General features: G+C 41.2%; 1 protein-coding gene across 2 annotated transcripts in view; it reads left to right on the plus strand.

Moving 5' to 3' along the window:
* Window positions 1–3,825: 3,825 nt before the first annotated feature.
* LOC146479947 (uncharacterized) overlaps window positions 3,826–11,027 on the plus strand; it is an 11,204-nt gene continuing 4,002 nt past the window's right edge. The window contains exons 1-6 of one of the 2 annotated variants that reach the window (XM_085110809.1): window positions 3,826–3,973; window positions 5,423–5,502; window positions 7,510–7,689; window positions 9,118–9,258; window positions 9,643–9,843; window positions 10,451–10,597. In XM_085110809.1, coding sequence (XP_084966935.1) covers window positions 5,436–5,502; window positions 7,510–7,689; window positions 9,118–9,258; window positions 9,643–9,843; window positions 10,451–10,597 — 736 coding nt within the window. In that variant the 5' untranslated portion in view covers window positions 3,826–3,973; window positions 5,423–5,435. The remainder of the gene's footprint in view (window positions 3,974–5,422; window positions 5,503–7,509; window positions 7,690–9,117; window positions 9,259–9,642; window positions 9,844–10,450; window positions 10,598–11,027) is intronic. The other variant, XM_085110810.1, reaches the window with a different exon arrangement.

Genomic DNA, 11,027 nt, shown 5'->3' on the forward strand with positions numbered 1-11,027 from the left:
TTAGAAAATGCATGGGCCTTAAAAATATTATTATTCTAAATGTGATGAGCTCTTTTTATGCATCCACATCTTCCTAAAGCTAACCTGAATCATTTAACTTTAAGAGCTTTTACGGGGTCATGCAACTCACAACTCTGTCAGCTTGCTTGTTTATGACCGGTTTGGTTGAAAGAATGGAACCACAGCGCTGTTATAACAATAAGGATATTTATTTACAGGTCTATAGGGAAACTTGGCCCGGTCCCATTACAAATGGGTGGTCACGGACCGTATTTTTTGCCCTGTAAAAGTTGCATACCGCATTATTTTTCGACGGGGTTCGACGGTTGTTCAAGTGACCAACAGCACGAGCGATTAATTATACCCTAATGAGTGGCTTTGTCTTGGACCTGTAGGCGGCCAATAATCGTCTACAGACATCTGATGTTTCTCAAAGTAGTAAATGCAATTTCTCGAATTTGGCTGTATTTGCGAAGATATCGGCTATGAAGGCCAGTTGCCAATCCCTCTGTTCTATGTCTTCTATGGTAATTGCGGTTTGAAAGAGGTTGGGGTCAACCCTTTCATATATTGCATACGTGTGAATTCAACAATCTGTGAAATGTGGCGAAATAAAATTGATGTAATTGGGGTTAGAATTTTCAGGACGTGATTTGGCTCATCGAGTCATTCGCTTCCACTGTCCTCGGGCGAGAAGCACTAACTCAGATATATGTAATTTGCCCGAATTTGTTTTGTTCTCGACTTGTACGTCATTTGATACAATGAAGTAAAGTTTGAGATACAATAAAGTGCCGTTTCGATCGACCTCCTGGGTAACGGTGTTGCTTTGGTTCCAAGCTACCTCAAGCTACTATAAGTGGCGCATACAAGGGTCTCTGTACGAGGTCATGTTTAGTTATAAAGTTTATAAGGATTTCGTTTTTTCACTAGGATATTGTGCAGTGAAAGATCAACCATCCAAAGAAAAACAATGAAAGAGATCAAGAATTACCAGGGTTGTTATTTTTCAAAACGTGCTTTTTTCTCAGTCAGCTAGGTTGATGAAAATATGTACGTGATGTTGTTTTTCCAAGAAATTCCGGAATATTTTTGTGGATTCGGATTTCTGTGACAAGATAAACTACGAGTAGTCCCCCATTTTTCCTCAGGGATAGTAGGGCGAGCGAAACGCAAGCGCGCGTGAAAATCACCCCACGCGAGAAAAGGCGACACGCGGCGGGGTTTTCTCTCTCCCCGCCGCGTGTCGCCTTTTCTCGCGTGGGGTGATTTTCACGCGCGCTCGCGTTTCGCTCGCCCTACTATCCCTGAGGAAAAATGGAGACTACTCGTAGTCTAGTGACAAAAACACTTATTTGAAACATATTTTGTAGTTTGTGAAGACCAGCTCCACTCCGACAGTTGCCAAATTATTTTCTGAATTACCCTTGTATGTCGTACGTGCCCACCATTACTTTGCGCTTATCATGAAACACCATCACCACAACAACAATAACAGAAACAACAACAACAATAGCAACAACAAAAACAACGTAAGATCACAACTGACGACTGAGCTTAAAATAAGGGTATTTTCTCTTTTTAATGCATCTTGCAATTAAGTAAATCCGTTAATCAACCTTTTAAGCCCTTTAATCAAAATGTATATTCTCCTTAATGTTCTTTATATATTTCTTTTGTTACTAGTTAGGAGAATTTGATTAAACGTCAAGACATTTCATTTTTGCAGGAGCTCCTGATTTTTGTTGATGTTTTTTTTCATGAACTGTACGTTTGACTGACCGAGTAGAAATATTGAAAGGAGAGATCAGTAACTGGTCCCCACTGCACTGACGCTCGGAGATTCAAGTGGCACCACGGCGTCATTGGCATTGAGATACTTACAGTAGAGAACGACGGATATTTTAAGACAGGCCTCACAGAAATTCAGTTAAAAAGTCGGACCGGATTGGAAATCGAAAATATGGAATTTTTTCTTTGAAATCAATGTCATCGCTCGTAAGCTTCCTTCGAGAGCAGGAGTAACTCGACACTTTAATTTGACCTCCTTGTTTTAATCGTTCTGGAGAAATATGACTGACACCAGGGCTTGCCCAAATCAACTAAAGTGCAAAAGCACAGTTCCAATGCAAATGTTTTTGGATAGTAATTAAATCAAGTATACTTGCACTATATCTCGTTGTTCGAAGAATCATTTTGAAGGTTTATTCCCTTAAGTCAAAAATGTTATATTTACCTGTGCCAAAATAGCCGGGGAATTCCCGGAAAAATGTGCTGATATTTCGCGGCCGCGCGGGTCTATTCTGAGTTGTGAGATAATGTGGAAGGCGTGAAAGGGGGGATTGGTTTTGAAAGTGAAATCTACCAAGGAGAAAAGATGTGTGTTTTAGAAAGTATTTGAAATGATAGGGCAGATGTCATAAACGGGAAATTTTCCCGTTAGCAGACTTTCATGCATCTATTTATTTCCTTTTTACTAATCCACAATACCAAGGAATACGGTCGTTGCAACTCGTCCGCGGAGGCAACGCAAAAATGAAATGAGGCTCTTCAAAATGTGTATTTCCGGGATCTTCAATAACTTGTGGTAACTCAACGGTAGCACAGTACCGGACGTTCTATGTTGTTCAGGGTAATTCTGGTAATTTTTGGTTCGATTCAGATACTTGAGTAATTTCGAGCTTGCCTTAATATTGCTGACACTAATAGAATTAAAACAACTTTTCCAGCAAAGCAAACTGTAACTAAATTAGTCATTATCTAAATCTAGTGAAAAGACGAGTTGGTCAGTTTTAGGATTGGATCTTGTTGGTTTCCAAAAAACTGAACTAAAACTTTATACTTTAAGGGAATAAAGTTCCCTCGCTGCTTTGCCTAGTTGAGAAACAGTCTTTGTGACAGATTGTATTTCTTGTATCTCGTGTCAACCTGGCTCTGGCGGTGTGGCGGAAGGCCAGTGTTTGATGTAAACACTTGCGTCATTACAGACGAAAGGCATCTTTGAAGACCTGTACATCCGGTAACGCCATTCAATTGGAAGCCTCAAAGGAACGGGTTATGTTCTAAACTGTAAAAGTTTATAGTTTTCGAGGAAAAGACTGACATAACCGGACGTACAAGTCTTTAACTGAATAACTTGAGTAACTCGACCTTGAATTCGTCTTGTTATGACTACTCTGCTGAGAAAATAGACCAAACTGCTCTCGAGAAACGAAAGGTCAGATCAGTGTTTGAATTAAATCCAGTCAGAAATTGCAAAAAACGCGGTCGTGATCACGAAACTGGAATTTAATCGACTCAACTACATCCCATTGTTCGAAGTATTAACTGGATCGAGAAAAGCCTTTGTTCGGGACAAAGCGTTCCGGTAATTCCCGGGAAGAAACGGTGCATGACGTTGGATGGGGGTGGAGAAAATAAAATAGGAGTATGGGTTTCACCAGAGAGAAAGAGAACTCTCATCTAAGAGAGTCGTTGTGTTGAATAAAACCAGGGAACCGTGCTGGGCGGGTGCGTAAGACTGACAAAGGGAATGAATTTTTGACGCTTGGTTGCAGCAGTGAATACTGAAGGTCAGATGTTGAATTGGTGAGTGCACTGGTGGTACAAATTGTTTCGACAGCTAATCACAAAACCCACCCGTCCCATAAAAATGAACTTTGGCACACCTCCCCGGAATCTTCGAGTCATTTGAGAAGGATAAGACAGCTTTCCTAGAAATGGTACATGTCTGTGCGATCAGTCACGACCTAATAATGGAAAATAATCCGGGAGATAAATAAGTGATTTAGACATAAAAGCTTTGTGCGACAGTCACGAGATCAACACGCGATGTCGCCAGTCACTCATAAAAGTGAAACTCCGAAAGTTCCACCCCTCAGTTGGACGACGTCTAGCTGCTCGTTGCTACAACCTTCCAGCGTGTTCGTCTTCAAGCCTTTGTTGCCTGCTGCGTACAAGGAGTTGACTTGAAGTAAGTTGCGTTTGTAACTTCCGTATAATTGTGTTGAAATAAGTAATGGTTGCCCGGCGAATGAAACTGAGAAGGGAGATATTCCATTATTGCTGATCTATCTGGAGCAAGAACAGTTCTAGGGTCAATTCCGTGATTTAGTCGTCTGGGAACTGTTGCACCCAAAATTACTGAAAGAGGGTTGAGCTAAAATCATTTTTGCCCCATACAAGTTTGTTATCTTACATTAGGGCACTCGTGAGCCCAAACCGTACGAGTGAGGACAATCGGTCTTCTCAGTTGCATTCATGATCGAGGTCAGCCTTGCTTTCCGAGATCTCTTTCCTTAACAGCCTCTCGACCGAATTGCTTCATAATTCTTTCTTTCGAGCTTAGGTCAGTATATTTTTCCTAGTCAGTCATGAGCTCTGGAAAACTAGAAGCGAGCGAAAGGGAGAGTGCGGGAACTTCCCAGGGGCCACATCCCAGTTTCTATTTTGTGTGAATGAGCTCTGTCCTATTTATATTTCCGGGTTAGGTCGCGGAGCGAATGTGTTTATTTGTTTCATTCTCATCGAGCCGTATGGTAAAACCAAACTCGTGAGCGAGAATTAGTCGCTTTCTTGTCCAATGAAAGGCAACAGCTTTCCAAGAATCTCCTTGCTTACCAAATTTAAGCACGAGGCTGTTTTTCTTCTCATTTACGTGTGCTCAAGGGGTGAGCGGGTCAGTCAGAGTACTTTCGTTTTGAGTCAGTCTTCTTCAATTACGGATCAAATTTACTAAAGCAGAAAATTTGAATTCGGTCGCGGATGAACGCTTGATCTGACTACAATGCAAACGCAGATATTTCCGAGAATCATGGAAATTCATCCACTGCATTCCTGTGCACGTTTCCGGGCCGCCTCCTCTTTTCCCGAGAAGACCGGGGGGGGGGGGGGGGAAGGGTGGGTAATGTCGATGGTATTCCCTATGCAAAATAGCCGGTGAACAGATAGTGCCATTTCATTCAGTCTCGGAGGGGTAGTCTACAGTTTCCTTTCCATTTTGCTTGGAAACTGGGTATTTTTTTTATTAATTCATCTAAAAGAGTGTTTTGAACATCTTTCAGTTAATAAGATTAAATTTCTGCTTTCTTGCCAATATACCCGGACCCAAAATTCCTAGAAGTACCACTCCCTCCTTTTTCTGAGAAATTGTTGGATGAATTGTCGTGTTAATCGTACAGTCTCATAGCAATTGTTCTTCTCGATCTTCATCGCTTTTCATTTTGCTCTCTTCTGAAATGCCATCCTATTTTTGTCACTGGCAAAAGTTGGGGGATTCATTTTATTTTGAGACTAGTTTATCATCTGCGACAGTCGTTATACAAACGTGACCTCAACACCGCCCCCAACTCGAACAGCTTATGTATTTTTTCTTTTCAGCTTGATCGATAGCAGTAACGCAACGTCACCAATTTTATTTCTGTTGCAGTTCAGCCATGGACCTTAAGATTCGCGTGTATCTGGTGCTGCTTGTCTTGGTAATTGCTTTGCATCATGTGCAAGGTAAATGTCAAAATACATATTCTCCTCATTGTGCTCCATACATTTCATATGGTCTTATTTGAATGAATTTGTCTGCACATCAAGACATTTTATATTGTCGATCACCTCCTTCATTCTCAAGAATTACACGTTTGATCAAGCAGTGATATTTTGAGGAGACAATAAACGCAGGTCACCATTGGCACTTTCAAGGTTTAACCCTTTAACTTCTAATATCAAAGAATAAATTCTCCTATTTTGTTCCCATACTTTTCTTATCAAAGTCCTTTGGAGAAGTTATTAAAATATCACGAAAATTCACCTTGGGTGATTATATCCTAAATTCTCATGACCTCCGGGGTTGAATAAGCATTGATATTACAAGGAGAAATTTGATGCTGCTGATGATCACTGTTAGGGCTCAAGGGTTAAAGATGCGTCTGAACATTTGAGATCATGATACGTCTGAGATGTCTATAGTATTTTTATTTATTTCATTCATCTTGGAATATTTCCAAGTCGTGTATTAAATCGAGAACCCGTACAGTTTTCAGAGTTATGTTTGCGATATGTGGCTACGAACACTGAGGGCCAGTTATTTTAATGCCTTTTCATATGAGCCCGGTAGCCGGGACGAATTTAATCCCGGTTACCGAGATGAAAAATGTCCTAAAGGCCCAAAATACCCGTGGACCTGCGTTCCGACTAACATAACATTTATTCAGCAGGCTTCAACACAAATACAAAAACATCCTGAATTGGGAAATCGGGAGGTTGACCCTGTATAAAAACAATTTCCCTGACTTGTCAGCGACCTTACAAGCCATGCTCACTTAAAATTGTTTCCGTCTTGGTCAGTCCCGGTATCCAGGCTGGAGTGTTCATATGGGAAAAATTTTTAGCTCGGTTACCGAGATGTCGGTCGCAAACACCGAGATCTCGTTAACCGGGCCAGCGCGCCTTCTCATATGAACACATCGAAAGTTTTGTAAAGAAAAGAGTGGCGAGGCGAGATCTCGGAAACCGAGCCAGCCCGGTCGACCGGGCTCATATGACACATCAATGGGCCTCCAAATGTGATTTATTTTAAGTAGATAAATAGTTTTCTAGTCTTCGATGCAAGCCTTCTTGTTACCGTCGGCAGTAAACAATGTTCAGATATGATTGTTGGCAAAATTGGAAATGGCTTAATAGAACGTGGTTTTGTTAAACACCGTCTAAACTGTCTTTTAATAACTGACCCTGAATGTTTGATTGACATTTTGTTAACGGGACGTTTTAGATGAGTGCATAAAAAACGGAAAAAATATTGAATCTAAAAGGACACGATTTGAACAAGAATTTACCCTGAGCCCCATTATCAACACGCATGATCTCTTCACTGTAATCCAGATGTTTGCTATAATGCCAGTTGGGACAATTTGTTTATTTATCTTGGATGGTCAGTCCGTTTATTCTCATGACTTATATGCCAAGTTAGGTGGCGATATTGTAGGGAGAAATAACATGCTAGTCAGGCCCATTATGTGCGCGAGAGCAGGCTGACAAGAACACAACTAACAAGGAGAAACAAAGCACTGGATAGCAGCTATCAGCCATAGCCTGGCCACAAACTACAGCCCTGGACAAAATTAGTTGGGACCCCGGTTGGGACAAGCGACAAAATAACGCACGAAGTACGCATTTGTAAACTGGATCCATTTTAACAGTCACTTGTAAGAACTGTTTTAGGGAGAATCATTTAGAACCCCTCCCCTTCCCCAACCAATGTTGATAGTCGCTGGAGTCACGAAGATTGTAGACACTGTGAGAAACCAGCATCGCGAGGAAGGAGGGGGAGACGGCATTCAATGTGATGTGTTTTAAAATCGTCCAAAGATTTTTGTCCAGGATTGTAGTTGCCACACTACATTGGAAAGCACTTCGAAGGGGTCACACAATTTCAACTACAAAGTGATTTACACTGGCCAACCAAGAACAATGGGAAGGAAATAGATAACCTGTTTATTTTGATGCTATGTTTTTCAGCTGCCGGTAAATGTGACTGGCCCCTCGGCACCTGTACATATATCTACGATCCCTGTCCACCAAACTGGGAACGATGCTCTCAGTACGACAGTGGATGCACACTTGCGACCAACCATTGCTGCTGCCGCAAGAATCCGCCGACAGTAGCTGACGAACCCAAAAAGCCTCGCGCCCAGCCAGGTGTGTAAGTTGTGGGTGGTTACAAATGGATCAGTTACATGAAGCAAACAACGAAATTTAAATACAGCTAGTATGAAATATATCAAACTCGCAGAAGATTGCTTAATCCGAGTTCCATCGCCGAGAAGTGGCTTCAAAAAAACAGGCACAACCGAGTTTTTTTTTAACAACGTCAAGGTGTTTGGAAACTACCGGGTGAGACACTTTCACGGTTGCAATTTTTTGTTTCCTCTTCATGGGTTTGAGATGTAAATTTAAACTCTCACACAAAAGATACACATTTAAGATTTATAGTGACCAGAATAAGTTCAGTTCGCAAAACTGAGGTTGTGTGTACGGGTTTACCTCAAACACGGAATCCGGAAAACAGACTAAAAGACTTCTCAGGAGGGGGGAGAAAAGGATATTCAAGCTAGAGACAGGTAGATCGTGTGTTCAATGCTTGATATGGGATGTCATATTCCTCAGCGTGTTGTAAAGAACCACAACAATAACAACAACTTTGTTAAGATAATGAAATAATAGCAAAGCAAAACTCACCAACCCGCAGCTAGTGATCCAGCTGGTAACGTGAGAATTTCGATGTTCTCTGTTAACAGCTAGAAAAAGAAAGTCGATGTCTAAAATATAAGATGATCATTTATTTGAAGTGGTATCGTAAGTTCCGTGACTCAACTTCAATGCAAATCTGATTTTTTTCAGACTCGTCAGGTTTTTTTTTTCTTCACTGCTAACCAGATTTTTGCTATAATGCCATTTGGGAGACTTTGTTTAGACACCAAGACATCGAATGTGGATGGAGACTTTTTTTATTCTAACGACATACCGGTACATGTCTAATTAAGTGACAATATTGTAAGGAGAAAAAACGACGTTGGTCGGGCTCACAATGTAAGCGAGACGGGAAGCTGAAGAGATAATCTGAAACAAGGAAGTCACAGAACACGACTGACAAATAGAAAAAAAGCACTGGATATCAGAACCTGGTCACAAACTACAATCCTGGACAAAATTAATTGGGCAAGCGACAAAATAACGCGTCACAAACTGAGTACGCATTTGTAAATTGGATCCATATTAACAGTCACCATAAGGTTGTTAGAACTGTCATAGGAAATCAATTTTTACACCCCACTCTCCTTCTCCAACCAATGTTGATAGTCACTGCAGATTGTAACCGTGAGAAACCAGCATCGCGTTGGAAGGAGGGGGGTGGGGATGGCAGTCAACGTGAATTTTTTTTTAGAAAAGTCCCAAGATTTTTGTCCAGGATTGTAGCTGTCATACTCCATTAGAAAGCACTTCAAAGGGGTCACACAATTTAAACTTCAAAGGTATTTTTTTTAGTTATGTGGCAGTATTTACACTCGCCAAAAAAGGGAAAAGTGGGAATGACATGGATAACCTGTTTATTTTCATGTTTTTCAGCTCCCAGGCTATGCGACTGGCCTCGCGGCACCTGTACATATATCAACGATCCCTGTCCACCAGACTGGGAACTATGTCCTCAGTACGACGATTGCCCCCTGTCAACGAACCACTGCTGCTGCCGGAAGCGGAAACCAAGCAGTAAGTAGTCCTACTGCGCAGTTTGGGCTCGTCACGCATTCCTCCCCTATGAAAGGGAGGAATGCGTGACGAACCCAAAGAGCATCTGCTAAGGCGGCTAAGTAGTACGGTCAAAAAAAAAAAAAAAAAAAAAAAAAAAAAAAAAAATTAAAGAAGAAAGGGAGGAAAGTCAGTTCAAGATAATGCTTTTAGTTCGAGAACTCAAAGGTGATAAGCTTTTTGTGAGTCTGTGAGTTTACTAGATGATTTTTTAATGCGAAGTATGTGGAAAGTGATCGGCACGGCGTGTCTGTATTTACTGATTGTATTTAGTGATCTCTGCATGAATAATCTTAAATGAGTTTGAGAATTGAAAATCATTGTTCTTTTCCGGACGTTCAACAGTTCCTCCTCCATTGACTCCCCGACCGGCTAAAAACGTATGCGACTGGCCCCTTGGCACCTGTACATATATCAACGATCCCTGTCCACCAGATTGGGAACGGTGTGCTCAGTACGACAGTGGATGCACAGTTCCGACCAACCATTGCTGCTGCCGCAGGAAGCGGCTAGAAGCTGACGAACCCAAAAAGCGTCCGCGTCTGTGTAAGTCGGTGGGTGGTTGAAAACGGAACAGTTAAGCACGCAATGAAATTTAAATACAACTGGTCAAGTTTTCAAGTAACATTTCAAACTCGCAGAAGAGTGATTTCCATCGCGAGAAGTGGGTTGAAAAAACGAGGCTAAACCAAGTTCTCTTTAACAACTTTCGAGTGTTCGATACAGCTTCTCAAACCGTTAGCAATTCTTGGAGAAAGTTCAGAGCAGAAGAAAGGCACACGCAAGCTAGAGACAGGTACAAGGTAGACCGTGAGTTTAATGTTTGATTTCAACGAACAACAAAAATAAAAACTTTGTTCAGATAATAAAAACCTCGAAAACCCGCAGCTAGTGATCCACCAAGTAACGTGAGAACTTTGCAGCGTTGAGTCGATGCATGAAAAGTGAAAGGATCATTTATTTGAACCGGTATCGTAAGACCAGTGGCTCAAAAAACTGATTTTTTTCAGACTCTTTTTTGTCTACTTTTGCTTAAAGTAGCTTACATTACTTCGAGGGTTGTTCACTCATTGTTAGCTAATTACAGTTCTCTTCAGGGCACACGTACGATCACTTCATATTGTCACTATCAAATTACTTCATTTTTTTATAGACCAGGATGTAGCAGCGCCATGTGATTGGCCGTACGGCACCTGCACCTACACGAAGGATCCTTGTCCACCAAACTGGAAACGTTGCCCTGAGCGCGATTCGGGTTGCCCAGTAAAAACAAACCATTGCTGCTGCCGCACGACACCTCGTGAGTTGTATCAAGTTTACATCTTGCAGTCAATCCACGTCACGCGTGACCGGTATTTTTGAAATTTGAACGTAGTTTTGAAATTTACATGCCAGGTTTGAACATCGCCAACGAGATTTCAGAGTTCCCGTAGAAATTTCCCTAAAAAGTTTATTGAAGGTATAAAGCTATTCATGAATTTTTCTTTACATTACAGCATTAACTATTTCAAGAATAACAATTGTTTCCCAAGTATTTTGAATACTTGTTTTTGTTAATGCGTCTTTTTCGGAATGATTTCCAGAGAAATGTTCAACATTTCATTCACATGTCGGACATTACAAAGAGAATTCAATCTCGGAAATACTGGTCACGCGTGACGTGAATTGACTATTAAGGTAATAAACTAGTAATAATCAAAGATTAGGGAGTGCGTTTGATGATCTCGATC

The sequence above is a fragment of the Pavona decussata genome, unplaced genomic scaffold (genome assembly GCF_977016875.1).
Source record: "Pavona decussata unplaced genomic scaffold, jaPavDecu1.1 SCAFFOLD_58, whole genome shotgun sequence".
Lineage (NCBI taxonomy): Eukaryota > Metazoa > Cnidaria > Anthozoa > Scleractinia > Agariciidae > Pavona > Pavona decussata.